This window comes from Lactuca serriola, chromosome 8 (assembly GCF_051521515.1).
Source record: "Lactuca serriola cultivar US96UC23 chromosome 8, Lser_US96UC23_V15, whole genome shotgun sequence".
Taxonomy (NCBI): Eukaryota; Viridiplantae; Streptophyta; class Magnoliopsida; order Asterales; family Asteraceae; genus Lactuca; species Lactuca serriola.
In genome coordinates this window covers 286,716,096-286,735,548 of record NC_136415.1, presented here as the reverse complement: position 1 = coordinate 286,735,548, position 19,453 = coordinate 286,716,096, and the positions used below count along the sequence as shown (strand labels likewise).

The following is a 19,453-nucleotide window of genomic DNA, read 5'->3' as shown; positions in this document are numbered from 1 at the left end:
TATGGGTGCGAGCTATACAAATTTAATATGATCGACAAGAAAGGGGTGTTTGGCAGGTTGAATAGACACCATAGGGTTTTTTTAGCATAAATTTACGACAAAGCACGAAGGGTGTGGTTCCAAAATTGCATCAAAACACAACTTAGGTTGAAGGGTATGGAAGGAGCTTTTAACGCGTGAAGTTGAGCTGGCAGGGGTGCTCATGCGTGAACACCGCCCCAACTAGGGTGAATGTAACGCAGAGTGATGCTCGTCGTGGACGCTTACGAGCAATGCGACTGGTTATTTGTTTTTGACCGTTTATTTTCATTCTTTTTTTACCGTTAACATTTATTAGAAAAAAAAAAACTTTTCTTTTAAAAATTAAAACCTCAGCCATATATAAAAACACAATACACATCAGATATATTACAACAAATAGTCAAATACACTCAACAATAACAATATGAATAATTTTTTGGGTGTCATTTCTTCCTCATCTTATGATGATTCCGCTGATGAGTTGATTTTGTACACGTTGTTGTCTGTGGAACACCACTTTGTACGTTAGGGAGGCGAAAGTTCAAATGTCGAGAAGAAACGAAGAAAGTCAATCAACCGGGATCATATCGCGGTGAACGAACTTTTGGTACGTGATTCCTTTAGCCCTGAATAGTTTATACGACCTATCAAAATTTGAAGATCGTTTTCGTATTAGTAGAAATTTATTCCTACGTATAGCTAGAGATTTGGAAAACAATTCTGAGTTTTTTAAATTTAGATGGGATACTAGAGGTAAACGTGGTTTTACCACATTACAAAAATGCACAACAGCTCTTAGACAATTGGCGTACGGCATAGCCGCAGACGCTTCAGATGAATAGTTGAAAATGTATACGAGGACCAGTCTAGAATGCACATATCTTTTCTATGAGTATGTTATAGAGCTTTATGGTGACATACATTTGCGAATTCCGACTAGAAGTGATGTCGAACAGTTGTATGTCGCACATCAGACTTAACATGGATTTCCTGGAATGCTAGGTAGCATTGATTGTACACATTGGGTGTGAGAAAATTGTCCCAATGCATGGCGAGGGCAATTCACATGTGGTGATCATGGTGTGCCTACTATTATACTAGAAGCAGTTGTTTCACAGGACCTCTGGTTTTGGCATGGCAGGGTCAAACAACGACCTGAATGTGATTGGAGTATCTCTGTTATTTAACGACATTTTGCAGGATCAAGCACTAAACATGTCATACGTTGTAAATGGACATGAATACAATTATTGATATTACCTTAGTGATGAGATATATCTAGAGTACGCTACATTAGTCAAATCATACACATATCTGACTGATGAAAAACGAAAATTGTTCAAGTTAGCACAAGAATCTGCAAGGAAGGATGTGGATCAGACATTTTGAGTCCTCAAATAGAAGTGGCACATAATCAAACATCTAGTACGAGCATGGGATACGGAAAATTGATGAAGGTGATGAAAGCGTGTGTTATTTTACATAACATGATAATAGAAGAAGAGGATATGACTATTTGTACATATATTGCGAACGATATACTCAATCCACCTGCAGTAATACAAGTCGACAGCCCGACATACTTTAGAAGGCTTTTGAAAATACAAAATAGTGAAACACATCACAATCTACACCAAGATTTGATTGAGTACATATGGCAACGAAAATTCGAAGAGCACAACGACGACGAGGAGGATGAGGACACGGACGATGAGAACGAGGCCGACGATGAGGAAAATGATGACGACAAATAGTATTTTTTATTTCATTGTTTTATTAATGTTTTTTTATTAGTAAAATGTACGTTGAATTTTAAAAATATTATTTTTATTAACGTTAATGTTTTTTTATTTAAAAAATATTGATGTATGTTTAATAATTGTGTTTTTATTTAATATAATGTAAAAAAAGATAAATAATATGAAATGATAACCATTTCCAAAGGCTAGTTAACATGTAATGGATGTAATGTGACGCATATATGACATCACTTTTCTAGTAAACATCGTGTAACCATACCTCTTGACCTTATGTACCAGGTATTTACACCGACATGTGCAGGGACCTACAAGATGTAAGTGTGTATTTCGTCTCTATAATAAATGATCAATCTAATAGGATGTGAATATACTAAAACGATGTTTTTTAATAGAAGATGATATACCTCTTGACCTTATATACTAAAACGATGTTTTTTAATAAATTCAACTAATAAAGAGTTTTTTGAAAACTAATAGTGACTCGCATTTTCAGATCTAACAATTTGATAAGTTTTACAATAGAAGATGATAGGGTAAATTACATCATTCGTCCCTCATGCATATGCCCAAATGCATGTTTAGTCCCTATTTTCAAAAATTAACTCGGACAGTCCCTCATATCATTAAAAGATGCACGCTACATCCCTCCTTGGTTTAACTTTGCACGTTTCATCCCTTTTGAGACATGAAAAGACTATAATGCCTTTTTCATTTTTATTTTCATTTCTTTTTTAACAATTTTGATTAATTTTAATTTCTAAAAAGTATTTTAATTATTGTTCTGTTTTGCTGAAGAATACTTGACGATCACCACCGCCAGATATCTACATCACCGGAAAATGGAGCATCACCGTCACCCCTCAACTCACCCCACCCAATCCCTGATTCAAAGCTCACCCGTTCCACTGAGAATAACCACAATCAATCTTTTTTATTAAATTTCGGCGACTTCCACAGCAACATCATCAGATGTCTGACCAACCACCTATTTAATATTCTCAAGTTTTTCAAGCATTTGTTTTTCTTCTAGGCTTTCTTCCGACAAAGTATTCACAAAGGAGTGCAGATCTGAATGGTAAGGAGAAGGTTAGGGATGAGTGCAGATTTGTTACCCTTGAGCCGGAGTATGGATTCGCTACATACCCTCTCGCCGGAAAAACAAGAGGCATATATGGTTTGTTACAACGATGGTGATGTGTATGTGCATATATCCTTGGAGCTTTCTTCACAATCACTCGTTGTAAGATCTGTAATTTCATTAGAGAAGATGATTCCCAAATCTTAACTCTATTCCACTATCGCCACATGTGAGTTGCTCTGCCACTATAGATTTGCGTAGAAATCTAACACCGCCACCTAAAACCCTAACTATCACGTGAAGAGAGCGAGAGGCGGTGGTTTATGGTGTTTTGAGTTTCTGATCTGTATAGGAGTTTCAGATCTAAATATAGATCTGAATGGGTAGGAGATTGAGGAAGGGTTTGATTTTAATATTTGAATGTAGCTTTTCGGTTTAATATTTGATGTTTGATAATCAGATTAGGTTCATCAATGGTGGAGGTGGTGGTGATTGACGGTAATTGGAGGTGGTGAAGATTGCCTGTAATTATTGGTGGTTTCTGGAAGGTTGTTTGAGCTAGACGATGTTGATAGGAAGGAGATGGAAACAAATGATATTTGGTTGATTAGTATCATCGGAGAAAGGAGGAGGATAGGGGGTTGTGACGAGCGAGTGAGAAGTCGAAAGAAAAGGAAGAGACAGGAGAAAATTATTTTCATTTCATTTTGTTTTTTGTTAAATTAAAAAACTGATAAATATATAATAGAAAATTAAAAAAGAAATTGTTAGGGGCAAAATAGTTTTTTTATGCCTGGAGGGACTAAGAATGCAAGAAAAAACAAACTTAGGGACGATCCGAGTTAAATTTTGAAAATAAGGACTAAACATGCGTTTGGGCATATGCATGAGGGACGAATGGCGTAATTTACCCAAGATGATATTTCGAGGAATCATACTATAATATGAACTCCTTAATTAAGAAAAAAACGGAACTAGATTGAATGAATATAACACGACTTCATAAAGTGAGGTGTATGCCATCCAAGTTAGCATTGCCAAAGTCATTTTGGCAAAAACTACCAAAAGTGTAACATACTTGATCAAGAAGTATGGCTCCCTCTTTTTAATTTAGATGAATAATCATATAAGGATGTCTTGCATATGTCATACTTGTTACGGAAATTTAGGGCCTATGACATAAAATTGTATATTTATTAGTTATCATTCTACGGTGGAAGGATGTAGTTTAGGAAACCCAGATGATGTTAAATATGTTTTTTTTTTTAGGATATTTCCATTAACAATCCAATCCAATCTAATTTTTTTATAAAAAATATTTATTTCTCCTTACATATGCATTCCAATCCAATCCAATTATTTACATTCATTAGCAATTCAACCCAACATATTTTATATTTATAAAACTATATCAATATTGGTCTTATTTTGTAGAGAAAAATAAATTATGTATTTTGATTTATTCTATTTTAGTTTTAATTAAATATAAAGTTTACTTATAAACAAAAAACAACTTATGATATAAAAATTAATTGGTTTTTCTAACCAATTTGTACACGTGGCTATGAACTTTTAATCCAATCTAATATAAGCTAAGGTTAGGAGCTCGAGCTGGTTCATCAAAGGTCGTCCCATTATTATTATTTTATTTCTCTATGAGCGGCTCGCAAGAAACCCTAATGGGGGTAGTCTTAGTGAGTGTATTGTACAAAGACACACTAGTATCTAGGGTTTAGCAAAGTCAAAATCGAAAACTGAAAAACCAAAAATTGAAAACCGGTAAAACTGAAACCAAAACAAAACCGATGATTAGGTTTTGAATTTTTTAAAAAGCCGAAAACTTAGGTTCGGTTTCTGTTTTTAGGAATGTAACAACCGAATGAAATCGAACCGAACCGATTTTTATATATTATAGTATTATGTGAATTGTATATACTTATAAACACAAAAAACAATGGAACTTATCAGCACAAAATACATGAATTATATATATATATATATATATATATATATATATATATATATATATATATATATATATATATAGAGAGAGAGAGAGAGAGAGAGAGGGAGAGAAGTTCTGCTGAGATTCAGAAAAAAATAGAGATCATCAGATTCAACATCAGCTACATATTTCTTATTTGTCGTTCTAGCATGTTGGCATATCAGCACGACGGGTGATTTATAATTATAAATGATTATTCAGGGTCGTCTGTTCCATTTTCCTCTGCCACCTTCCCCAACACCACAACTGCCATCGCTACCACTATTACCACCACCTCTGCCACTAACCGACATCACCACTACCACATTAATCACTTATACCACCGCCACCTATGTCACCACCACCTCCTTTGCTACCAACCACCATAACCATATATGATTAATTAATATGTAAACTGACATATATGTATAATCATTTATGATTAGACATATATGGATAAACACATATGATTAACTCTTTGCGATATAATCATTTATGATTAGGCATACCCCGTTGCCGGTACGTTGGAGAGTTAAAGCGGTAAATGAGAAATATGTGGTTGAGGTAGAATCTTAAAATCTCTATTCTTTTAAGAACATGAAGTGAACCCTCCCATATATGTATATATATATATATATATATATATATATATATATATATATATATATATATATGTTTTCTGATGGTTAACGGCTTGGCGTTTTGGGTAGTGGACGTTCGGGACGTCCCTGGTTTAAGTCTTGGCCAAGGCATTTTTAAATTTATTTTGCTTTCCAAGTTTGAACTTGTCCCACATCGTTGGAACATCAAAATTCATTACTTTTCACACTAAAATAATAAGTAAACATATTACTTCTTAGCTCCTCCTTGAGAGTCCCGATAGAGATATGTAAACACTTACTTACCTACTCTCTATATAGTGGCTTTAGGTTTTTAATTGTAAAAAAGCCTAAAACCCATAAATCGGTTAGAATGGGTTTAAACCCGAAACTAAACCAAGAAAAAACAAAAACTAAGAAACTAAACCCATTGGTTTCGATTTGGATTAAAATTTTTGAAATCGAAGCTTGTCGAATTGGGTTCGGTTTTAGGTCAAACTCAACCCAAACCGACCTATGCTTATACCTACTAGTACGTAACAGGAGTGATGATCATGGTGTTCAAAATATGGTTGAGTTAAAAGTAGTAAGTAACAATTTGGTTGGGAAATGAGGAGATCAACCTGAAACCTCAAGAAGCCAACATATAAGCATAACTTAAAACCTCAACTTCCAAGGGATAAGTCAACAAGGCTAATAAAATCTCTAATACGGTGTGGGAATGAAGATATATAAACATATGTTTATGAACCAACTAAATCAGATGACTATTATAAGCCTTTTTTTCTATGGGGGAGCAATTAATTATGCAAGAAAGAGAAATTTGTAACATACATAGAAAAAGAAATTGTTTTAATGTACAAGAATAATTCTTGGTATCTAAATGGAAAGCCTAAAACCAAAGTTTACTTTGGCGTAACTTGATGTTCAAGGTAAATGAAAACATCTATAGGGTACAATATCATGGTATATATCTATGTAGTGATGTAGTAAGAAAGTATCTAGAAAATCCATAAGAATAAGAACAAGATGTTGTGAAGTGGATGTTGAGGTATCTTGATCGTACAACTGATTTAGGCATAAAAACAATCAAAATTTCTATGAAGAATGTGAAATTTTAGGGCATGTTGATCTAGATTTTGCTCAAGGATCAAGATATAGGGTTCATTAGTGGATATATCTTTAAATTCAATGGGTGTATAGTAAGATAAAAAGCTTCATTATGTGATATGTTGTTACAATTGAAGATTAAATACGGAGAAAGAGAGTTTGATTGTTTGAGAGAGAATATTCTATTTCATTTTGTTATCTCTTTAACTAAATTACATGACCAAACTGACTAAATGTACAAAGAGAGTTAAAGCTGGGCAGGAAAAATAACAAACTCATTAATGGTTTAAATAATTAAATAATTAAATTACCAATATGAAAATGAAGCTAAAAACCATCTCCCTTCAAACTAGAGGATATATCAGAAGACCCATATTGAAGATAGCTTCACGATGTTGAGACCCATATAAAGGTTTACTAACTACATTGGAAAATTTTTCTTGGTAGACACATGGGATAATGAAATCAAGACACTGTGTAGTTTCTTTCAATGAAATAGCAGTATAATTTGATATGTTTTATGCGTTCATGGAAGACTAGTTTCTTGGTAATGTGGACTAAAGCTCGATTATCACACTTTAGAGGAATTGGAGTAATATTGGGAACTTGTAATTAATAAAGTAAGCAACTTAATCATGATAATTCAACACCTACATGATGCATCCTCATGTATCCAGCCTCAAATGATGAAAAAGAGGCAAATACAGGTTAGGACTTCCAAGAAATGGAAGTACCTCCAAATATAACGAATTAGCTACTCATAGATCTTCATGTAAGAGGACATGCAACCTAATCGCTATTGCAAAATGTGTTGACTTGAAATATGGGTTCGCTATCAAAAAACAAACCATGGTTAAGTGTCTTTTAAGATATCCGAGAACATTTAAGGCTGCATCGTAAAGATCCTGACATGATTTTTTTTATTATACTAGCTTAATAAATGAACAATATATGAAAGATCAAGTCGAGTATGCAAAAAAAATTTCAATTTTCCTTTATATTGTCAATAGATGGTAGGATGTCTCATTAGATCAACTGTTGTAAACAAAAGTTATGTATCTGTACGGAGAGACGTAGAAGCACTAGAAGAATCTACAATTAAATATAATGATAATAATATTTTTATCAACTTCTCTTGATGGACAACAATTCCATGTGAAACCATTTTGAACTCAAGTCCAAGAAAATATTGAATAGAACTGAAATCCTTAATGTGTATATATTCATTCAAATAATGTTTAATACTTCAAATTTCTTGAAGATTGTATCTAGTAACCAATGTATCATCTACATAAATAACAATGATTACAATGGAGGTAATAGTTTTCTTAAGAAAAAGAGAATGGTTATTAGGAAAGGATGTGTATCATTTTTCTTGTAAGTCAATAGAATGTTTAAAATACCATTAACAAGAAGCTTGATTTAACCCATATAATGATTTAATTAGCTTAAAAACTAGAGATAGTGATTCAAGTTCGAAATCAAGTTGGAATTTCAAATATACTTCTTCATGTAAATCTACATGAAGAAAAGCATTATTAACCTCCATTTGTTGATTTTTCAATCCATGTTTAACTACCAAAGAAATCATGCAATGCACTTTATTGAATCTTTATATACTTATAAAGGAAGCATTTTTCCTTTCATCACATTCATTTGAAACTCTCATGCATTTTTTCTTTCACCACATTCATTTGAAACTCCCATGACTTTTCAATTTCTTTCAAATAATAATTACAAGTTGTTTAATAAGGTTAAATAAATATCAAACCTAAAGTGTAATCATATATAAACTAAATTTCAATATTAAAATAATATCCTTACTTCTACTTATAAAGTTATGTTTGTTAACTTTTAACATATTATACTTGATTTATTAGTTTTAATATATTGTTGGATGTAAACCATTATCATTTTAAAGATACAACTTTGGAACAATTTGTATAAAATACTTAAATTATTAATTTATGCATAACATTACAGAGTCAACTTAATATAAATTTTAGTTTAACTTACACAAACCAAAAAAATATTTTTAAATAGTTAAAAGTGATCAAATGTAGTGTCTTTCTAATAATGATTATAAGTTGATTAATAAGGTTAAATAAATATCAAACCTAAATTGTAATCACAAATAAACTAAATTTTAATTTTAAAATAATATTTTTACTTCAACTTATAAAGTTATGCCCTTAACTTTTTACATATTATACTTAATTTATTAGATTTAAAATGTTGTGTATGTAAACCATTTTCCGTTTAAAGCTACAACTTTTGAACAGTTTAAACAAAATACTTAAATTGCTAATTTAAATATTACATTATAGTATCAACTTAAATATAAATTTCAGTTCCACTTAAAAAACCAAAGAATATTTTGTAAATAGTTAAAAATGATAAAATGTAGTGATAAATGCAAAAACTAAATTGTAATTTCAATTTAACTAAATAATTTCCTAAAAATATTATTATAATCGTTAAAATCTTTCAAATAAATAGCTTAAAATATCTTACAATAATAATAGTTAAAAATAAATCTATACAAATGATTACATTGTTACCTTTAAAATCAAAAAACAATATTTGATGTTTTAAATAATTATAATAATAGATATTAAAACAATAAGCAAATAAATTTTAAAAATTTGATCAACAATAACAACTATAAATAACAGTAAACCATATATTATATTTAATTTTATTCATATGTAACTCGCGTGTAGAAGTCATTCAAACAATTGACATTATGTAGTTATAATAGATGTATATATTATCATATAATTCAAAATAATCAATATATTATATCAATTTAGTATACGAATAATTATATCAAATTTAACAGCAACGTTATTATTATATTAAAAAAACATATATTTGTAAAAACTTCAACTATATAAGAGTTTCTGCGTAACGCGCGGAGAGAATGTTTCATGGTAATTAATTGCTTTTTGAATGTGAAACCCTTTGCCACTAAGGCTAAAGGGTGTGGTGATGATTTTACAAATGGTAAAAAGCTTTTATCATTTTTACCATAATTTTCCTATGAGTGGGGTGTGGTATTTTTTTTGCCAATGGTAAAACTTTTGTCTATACAAATAAAAAAAAAGGTGTTAAATAAAAATATTATGTTTACTTGTCTATTTCTTATTGGCTATTAAAAACTGTCACTTTTATGTATTTTCCTAATGCATCAAAGTACAACATATTAATGTACTTGTCTAATATATACAAATTATTTCCATCAGTAAGAAAAAAGAGAGAGATCGGTGACAGTTTACAAATGAAACTTACTGCCGGTAATAAATTTGGTTGAGGGGCGGTAATAAAAAGTTGCCACCTAAGCTTACCGGCGATATTATTTCAACGACACCGTTAAGCCTAAATGTGCTTTATTATGCTCAATAGATCCATCAGCCCGATAATTAATCTTATAAACCCATCAACATGAGATTGACTACTTGCCTTTGACTAATTTGCTAATGTCCAATGTTGCATTTGCATTTAAAGCCTTGAGTTCCTTTGACATAGTTATTTCCCGAGTTAGATTCTATTTGAAAACTTGAAGATTTTGAAAATCTTGGTATAATATTTGAAATTTTGAAAAATTTAAAGTTTGAAAAAATGAAAATTATGGTATAATGCTTGAAAATTTTCAAATTTTCAAAATTTCAAAATTTTATTTAGCAGTGGAAAATTAAAAATTTATGAATATTTTAAATTTTGACCGATTATGCCGCCTAGGGTCGATTTGGACCACCTAGCTTCGACTTTGACCGTCTTTCGTTGTCATAGATATAGCCGGCCAACTAGACCTAATCCTAATAAGTTTTAGGGCGCCTTACAATAATCTCCATTTAATCTGCCGCATATATCGATTTTTGTTATATATATATATATATATATATATATATATATATATATATATATATATATATATATATATATATATATATATATATATATATATATATATATATACAGAGAGAGTGAGAGAAAGAGAGTTAGGTTCAAATATTTCTATTATCTATTGTTTGAATATAGGATTGATTGTGGACCACTTATTTTAATTATTTTAAGAAAGTAATTAATGGATATTAAACGTTGAAGATTTAATTAATATTCATTATATCTTCAACATGTAATATGCATTATTTACTTTCTTAAAATAACTAAAATGATTGGTCTAGATAAAGGGATTGATCTAATCCTTATCCGAAGAAGCCCTTATCTCATTATATTCATTCAAATAGCTATTCCCGTATCTTTTGTTTAGTTAGTTAGATTTGATTTACTTAGCACTATTTATTCGTTTTTCATCCCCCTGTAACTTTTTGATTGATTCAATAATAAAAACAAAAGCTATAAGCGAATTTAGTTTTCTCTAAATTCTTTATGGTATTAGAGAGATAGATCCGATTGGGTGAGTATCCACCATGACCGGAGAGAAGGGAGACGGCAGCAAGAAATCTGAAGGTGGGGAGACGATTGATGTCTATTCGCCTTACTACATTCACGCATCAGACTACCCAAAACAAATGCAGGTTAATGATGTGTTGAATGATAGTAACTACAATGAATGGAAGCAGGAGATGAGGAATTTTCTGCTTGCGAAAAACAAGATGGGACTGGTTCTGTCGCGAAACCGGAGGTGTCGTCGCCAATGTATAAGGCGTGGGTACGGGCTGATGCAATGATCAAGGGCTGGTTGACCACCGCCATGGAGAAAGAGATAAGAACAAGTGTCAGGTATGCAAATACTTCATCAGAAATCTGGCTGGATCTTGAATAACGGTTTGAGAAAGAAGGGGCGCCTCGGGCATATGAGCTGAAACAATCGCTTAACGTGACGAGGCAAGATGGGAACTCGATCTCCAATTACTACACCAAACTTAGGTCCATTTGGGATGAACTGCAGATGGTCCTACCATCCTCACGATGCACCTGCGAAGGTTGCGACTGTGGGATCGTGAAAAAGTTGAGCGATTTAAGGGAAAAGGAGAGGACTTACGAGTTCCTGATGGGTCTGGATAACGAATTCTCTGTCATCAGAACTCAAATCCTTGCGATGAAGCCTACCCCTCCGATTGGTACTGTTTATCATTTGCTAGCTGAAGATGAACAACAAAGGGCGCTATCCGGAGGAGCGAAAAGAGCAAGTGTTGACTCGTCGGCCTTCCAAGCAAATTATAGTCAACAGCGTGGCCAGCGACAACCTGCCAACAAAATGACGACACAAACAACAGGCAAACCGATGCAAAAATTTGTCAAGTCAGATAACGATAAAAAGGTAAAATGCTCTTTCTGTCAGCGTGAAGGGCACAACAAGGAAGGATGTTTCAAGATAATCGGGTACCCGAAATGGTGGCCTGGAAATAAAGAGAAGCCCAAAGCTGCTTGTGTCAAGATTGGACCAAGTCCGATTCCTGGACTCACTGATGAACAGTACCATCTTTTTGTCGAGCACTTCAAGGAAGGGTTAGACACAACAAACAACAACATACAACCTATGGAAAACATGGCAGGTAGAAACGATACTTTCGATGGGTGGATTGTTGACTCGGGTGCCACCGAGCACATGACACGCCAACTTGATTTCTTATTCAACAAAACACAAAACTCCAAAGATTCACCTGTCGTCATCCCTAATGGAGACAAAGTGCCGGTTATGGGGGAGGGTGAACATACCTTACCTGGGGGAATCAAAATTAAAGGAGTTTTGTTTGTACCGAATTTTAATTACAACCTTCTCTCCGTTGCAAAACTCGCGGATGATTTAAATTGTGCAGTAACTTTTTTTCCTGGATTTTTTGTCATGCAGGAGTTGGGGACGAAGCGCTTGATTGGAGCGGGTAATCGGAGTGGAGGGTTGTATCGGATGGGGGTATCAAAGATGAAGACCAGTGAGGCACTTATGTCAAAGGTTGAAGTTTGGCACAAGAGACTTGGCCACCCGTCCATCAAGAAAATTTCAAAATTAGATTTTATCAATGTTACAACAGAAAAACAGTTCAATAAATGTGATGCTTGTTTTAAAGCAAAACATACTAGACTTCCTTTCCCAGTTAGTGAAATAAAAACCTTTTCTTGTTTCGATCTAGTGCACTGTGATGTGTGGGGCAAATATAGAACACCTTCCATTGGTAAAGCATCATATTTTTTGACTATTGTTGATGATTTTAGTAGAGCCGTTTGGACTTTTTTAATTAAACACAAACATGAGGCAAGTACTTGTCTCATTGATTTTCATAAAATGGTTCAAACACAATTTGGCAAACAAATTAAACAGATAAGATGTAACAAAGGTGGAGAGTTCGTTTCCAACAGGATGCGTGACTTCTATACTCAAGAAGGGATAGTCTTAGAAACTACGTGTCCCCACACCCCACAACAAAATGGGGTGGTGGAACGCAAACACAGGCACCTACTTGAGACAGCTCGTGCACTACGTTTTCAAGCCAACTTACCGAAGGTGTTTTGGGGTGAATGCGTCTTAACAGCCACCTACCTCATAAATCGAATGCCAACCATGGTTCTTAAGGGAGTCACACCATACGAGGTACTTTTCAATCAAAAACCCATGTATGATCATATGAGAGTATTTGGATGTTTAGTCTATTATCGAAACACAGAGACAAGAGGTGACAAATTTGAGGCTCGAGGTAAACCGGGATTATTTGTAGGGTACCCTCCAGGAACAAAAGGATACCGCGTGTATGACATGGAAAAAAGAAAAATAGTCGTTTCTATAGATGTTCGTTTCCTAGAAGACAAATTTCCTATGGCTTCTGATTTGGTTACCAAAAATGTAATGGAAGATGATACATTTGTGCTCGAAAATGAATTGAAGACCTCTAATACGGTTCACAATCATGAATCTGCACCACCTGCGGGGCACGAAAATGAGGCTACAGTTGACCTTAGCACACCCCACGAGTCTGAATCCGAAAGTGAGCATGCGACTCACATACACACGGAACCACCCTCGCCACATTCTTCTTCCGTGCATGAAGACACGAACATCGACCAGGTTCCTAAAGCTTCTCGTGTGCGAACTCAACCTTTATGGTTCAATGATTATGAAGTCAACTTACCCTCATCCATCACTCATCCTCCATCCGCCTCCGATCATGTCGCTTCTACGGTACATCCCCTCTCCGCCTTCCTTTCTTATAAAAATTTCTCAAAAGCTCACAAAGCTCTTTTAACGGCCATAGCCACCCACTATGAGCCAAAATCTTTTAAGCATGCAGCAAAAGATAAAAGGTGGCGTTTTGCAATGAAAACGGAGATTAGTGCCTTGGAAGCAAACGATACTTGGGCCCTAGTTGCTCTTCCTCCTGACAAGCGTGCTATCGAATCCAAATGGATTTTTAAAATCAAATTTAAACTGAATGGCGAAGTGGAACGGTACAAAGCACGACTTGTTGCGAAGGGGTATACTCAAATGGAGGGTGTAGATTATCATGACACTTTTGCACCAGTTGCCAAGCTGGTCACTATGAGAATTTTACTCACCATGGCAGTCAAAAATAATTGGGTCATACACCAGTTAGATGTGAACAACGCCTTTCTGCATGGAGATTTAGAGGAAGAAGTTTATATGAAAATCCCTCAAGGCTTTGGAAAAGACGGCGATACAAGGGTTTGCAAGCTAAAGAAGTCCTTGTATGGCCTGAAACAGGCAAGCCGGAATTGGTATCACAAACTCACTTCTGCCCTACTTGAACTTGACTTCCAACAAACACATGCAGATCATTCTTTGTTCATTCATAGAAACAAGGAAGTTTTTGTTGCAGCTTTGGTCTATGTTGATGATGTGATCATCGTTGGCAATGACCTCGAGAAAATTGAACATACAAAATCCAGTCTCAATGATCGGTTCAGTATTAAAGATCTTGGCAGTTTAACTTATTTTTTGGGCATTGAAGTATCACGCATAAAAGAGGGTCTAGTCCTCAGTCAACGCAAATATACCCTTGACATACTTGATGATGCAGGTATGCTTGGGTGTCGGCCTAGTAAATTTCCCATGGAACAAAATTTAAAGCTTGACAAAGGCGACAAGGAAGAAAAGGTGGATGCCAGTTTGTACAGGCGTTTGATTGGGAGATTGTTATATTTGCAAGCTACTCGGCTGGACATTACTTATTCAGTAAATGTCTTGAGTCAGTTTGTATCAGATCCTCGTCAGAGTCATTGGAATGCAGCACAGAGAGTTTTGCGATATCTGAAGGGCACTTTGGGGCAGGGGATATTGCTACCAAAAGACGGTACACCTGAACTTTTGGCCTATAGTGACTCCGATTGGCTAGGGTGTACCATTTCCCGACATTCAAGAACTGGATACTTGTTACTTTTAGGTGGTGCACCCGTCTCCTGGAAATCGAGGAAGCAATCAGTTGTGTCTCGTTCTTCAGCTGAGGCTGAGTATAGAGCCATGGCGACCACTGTTAGTGAAGTTTTGTGGGTTCGATGGTTGCTCTCTAAACTAGGAGTTCCAATTGCCACGCCAACTCCTCTCATGTGTGATAACGAATCTGCACGACATATTGCACATAATCCAGTTTTTCACGAGCGTACCAAGCACGTTGAGATGGATTGTTTCTTTGTCAGGGAAAGAGTTGAATCCAAAGAAATTACTCCGGTTCGTGTTTCTTCACAAGCTCAGCTAGCCGATTTACTTACTAAACCTCTTGGTTCAGACAGGTTACAAACACTATTGGTCAAGTTGAACATTCGTAATCTCCATGTGTCAACTTGAGGGGGAGTAAAGGGATTGATCTAATCCTTATCCGAAGAAGCCCTTATCTCATTATATTCATTCAAATAGCTATTCCCGTATCTTTTGTTTAGTTAGTTAGATTTGATTTACTTAGCACTATTTATTCGTTTTTCATCCCCCTGTAACTTTTTGATTGATTCAATAATAAAAACAAAAGCTATAAGCGAATTTAGCTTTCTCTAAATTCTTTACTAGAATCAATCATAAATGCACACAATAGATAGTTAGAGCACAATAACCTAACCATATATATATATATATATATATATATATATATATATATATATATATATATATATATATATATGTATAAAAGGATGAACCAATCTTGAAAGGTTTGATCTTTAGAGCATGGATTGGGAATATTTCTTCGAAAAACTTTACATTCTATGTAATAAGAATCCGACATGTAAACAAGTCGAAGAATATATATATATATATATATATATATATATATATATATATATATATATATATATATATATATATATATATATATATATATATATATGCCTTTTGACCGTAAGAATATCATAGAAGAATGAAAGGATATGATTGAGTCATGAACTTATACTTTTCAACATTAGATGTGTTCTAAAAATAAAGGCAACCAAACTACTTCAAATGAGTCAAATCTATCTTTTATTTAAACAAAAGTTTGTATGGGGTTTAATTTTGAATATTCTTAGTATTCGATTTATGAAATGAACATCAGGCTTTATACATTTTTCCAATATGAAACTCCTATACCATATTGAAAATAAAAACTCTTGAAGTGTCAAGCATATGTTTGTGTTTGTGTTCTTATATCTCGTTTTGTTGAGGCATGTGAGGAGTTAACTTTTAATGAATTTTACCAAGGGATTGATAATAAGCAATGCTTCATTTTTCAAACCCAAATCATAAGCATTATATGTCCTTCATGTTTTGACAAATTTCTTAAAATGAATTTGCATGAGTGTGATAAAAGTATTTATGTGTGATAAAGGATAACTTTTATGTTTCAATAAACAAACCCATGTATGATAGTTAAAGTCATCAACTATGGTGATGAAAAATTTATGTCCATATGAAATACATGTAAGGTCCCCAAACATCGACATGAATCAAATTAAAAAGTTCGAAAGACTTTTTGAAAAGGTATTCTATGTTTTTTAGCTTGAGTAAACACACACGATGATCATTAGAACACACACGATGATCATTAGAACTATCATGGTAATTTTAAGGAATAATAGAATGAATTGTAGTTTATTCAATGGAATATGTCCAAGATGATGATGGCATGAGAGTGTATGTAAAATTGATATCAATATAATATAATTAACATTTGTTTGAGACTTGAATAGAGAACAACTGAAGGACAAATTTGACTTTATTGATCTATGATTGGAAAAATACAAATAATTGATTCTTGTTCCAAGATTTCCAAATGCAAGATTACGCTTCAATGAAGGGTTCTACGTCATCCAAACCTTATTAGTGAAAATAACAAAAGTTCAAAGCTGGTTTGTGAGTTTAGCAATAGATAACAAGTTATAGTTAATATAAGGAATTGATAACACTCAACATAGTATAATGGAGTCATGTAGTTAAATATCACTAATGAAGGAAACAATAGTAGTGTGAGAGTTAGGAAGCCTATTGAGATAAGGTTGAGAAGTTTAATTAGTGAAACAACAAATAAGTTGTTAGAGCATATATGATTATTAGCTCTCAAATCTATTATCCAAGAAAATGTTCGTGCAAGAATGATGGTGATTGTTGAACATTTAAAGCAAGGTGTTTTAAGAAGAAAACCATTCCTTCATAATTCATGGATGTATCAATAAGCAAAGCATTAGCCTGATTTGATGAAGAAGATCGAATGATGGAATTTTTAGTCGATAGTCGATGCTAACCTTGTCTTTAACATATGAAATTTTAAGAATTTATTGTCGTAGTAATTTGAAAAGGAAAATGATATGCCAACAATCCGACATTATGAAAAAACATATACTATTGGAGGAGTACTTCAATGATCCACATTTAAAAAAATACAAGAAAAAGTTGTAAATGATTGACGTACCTGATTTAGACATAAGGTTAACTAGACCGGAGCAACCAGGCCCTCCTGTGGGCATAAGCATGATTGGGTCGCTCTGTGGGTCCCCTTGAGACTCAACAAAGTAATAAAATAGTTGCACGGCATCAGACGCTCCTACCCCAATGTAACTTAAGGCATAATCACATTGTAGAAAAGAGTTAGTATATCACTATCTTACAATAATATTATTGTAATATCTATATCCGACAAATCTTGTTTTACAATAATCTTACTATAACAAAGGATATTATTTTATTGTAATCGTAGTGACATAAATTATTATCTAACTATAAAATTGAAATTAATAATAATATTATAATAATAAAAGAGTTACAAAGTTTTTTTTAATCCGTCAAACAAACAATGTGTTATAATCTTAGAAAAAAGTAGTTAATTAAAAAATATTGATCAGAAAGATAAAAAATAAAGAATAATATCCCCTCTCACATAGAGAAAAAAAGAGAAAAAATAAAATAAAATTACACACCGATAATATCATGTATATAAGGATTACAATAAGATTATAGTAATATTTTCTGTTTATTTGAAGAATATAGTATTGTCGAAAAATAACAAAATAAGATTAATATAAAATTATAAAATACTCACTTTTACAAAAAAAAAAAAAAAAAAAAAAAAAAAAAAAAAAAAAAAACCTTGAATTTTTAGCATATTTTTGGAAAAACAAGTATACTTTGGTTTTACCGGTAGGTGACTTGTTTAACGGCTAAAATATCAAATTTGTAAACAATTATAAGTTTTTTTTTCTACTTTTATGTTAAAAACTAAAGTCATCTCTTAATCATTAATAACCCGAAAATATAATGACTTTTTTTTTTAAGATTTCTATAATAAGAAACAAGCAACCACAGATTGAATCAACTCAATTATATTACAAGGAAAACATAATAAACTAGAAAAACAACATATTGAGTCAACCCAATTATATTACAAAGAGCACACTCTTACCCAGTTTCAAGTGTTAAAGGAAGATCACCATCAAAACCTGGTAGTGTCTTAACAAGGAACCTAGACCCAGATACCTCGTAGGAAACTCTGAGAAGAAACATCACAAACAATATGGATGTGCTCAACTTGTTGAATAGGTTGCAAGATTGTTGAAGAGATTGAGCAACGAATTTCATGATGATTTTAAGGATTAGTTGTACATACACTGTTCACTTCACACAACAATGTTAAGAACTCGTGAATTTACTAGCTCTATCGGTGGTTATAATCTTCGTCCCCATTACCATTATATAGATATTTAATGAAATTCCAAGTAAGTTGTGTTTTGTACAAAGGCAAAAAATGTGTAAAACATGTAACATGTTTTTTTTTTTTTTTTGCAAAATATGTTCACACTTTTTATATTCTATCTATAAATTGTTTTTTCTACAAAATCTAAAAATATGTACATAAAATTTCAAATAAGTTGATGTTTATACAAAAGTTAAAATGTGTACATAAAATTTACTTTAGACAACAAGGTTAAGAACTTGTGTGTAATTAGTTCTATAGTGGTGATAATCTACCTCCCCATCGTCATTATATAGATAGAGAATAAATTTCCAAATAAGTTGATGTTAATACAATTGCTAAAAATGTGGAAACAAGAAAACCAAAATTTGAAACATATGTTCGTGCTTTTATTATAGTATATCGGATCATGTTGCTTTAGGGCATGCTTGTTTAGGAATTCGCAAATGACATAAAAGCCCTTAAGTTTCACAAAAATATCGGTTTTATTATTGGACGTGTTTTAGGTCCAGTAAAATCGGATATTTATTTAATTTGTTCATTGATACCCTTTCAGTCAGTTTCCATATATTCAAGGTAACCGACCGGTTATCTGATAAGAAAGATTTAATAACATAACACATACCAAGAACCAGGTGCTACAAATCTCCCCTACTTATTTTAGACTTCGTCCTCGAAGTCTGCCGCTCGGTCCTGAAACAGCTTGGGGTAGTGCTCCATCATCTCATCCACCGGCTCCCAAGTCCACTCTGACCCCTTCCGGTGCTGCCATT

General features: G+C 33.1%; 1 protein-coding gene across 3 annotated transcripts in view; it reads right to left on the bottom strand.

The window, feature by feature from the left end:
* LOC145065715 (serine carboxypeptidase-like 18) overlaps positions 1-18,662 on the bottom strand; it is a 44,889-nt gene extending 26,227 nt beyond the window's left edge. For 2 of the 3 annotated variants that reach the window (XM_079012768.1, XM_079012769.1), the window contains exons 1-2: positions 18,390-18,662; positions 17,403-17,548 (exon numbers count right to left, since the gene is read on the bottom strand). In XM_079012768.1, the coding sequence (XP_078868894.1) occupies positions 17,403-17,548; positions 18,390-18,565 (322 nt within the window). In that variant the 5' untranslated portion in view covers positions 18,566-18,662. The remainder of the gene's footprint in view (positions 1-17,402; positions 17,549-18,389) is intronic. The other variant, XM_079012770.1, reaches the window with a different exon arrangement.
* Positions 18,663-19,453: the final 791 nt, after the last annotated feature.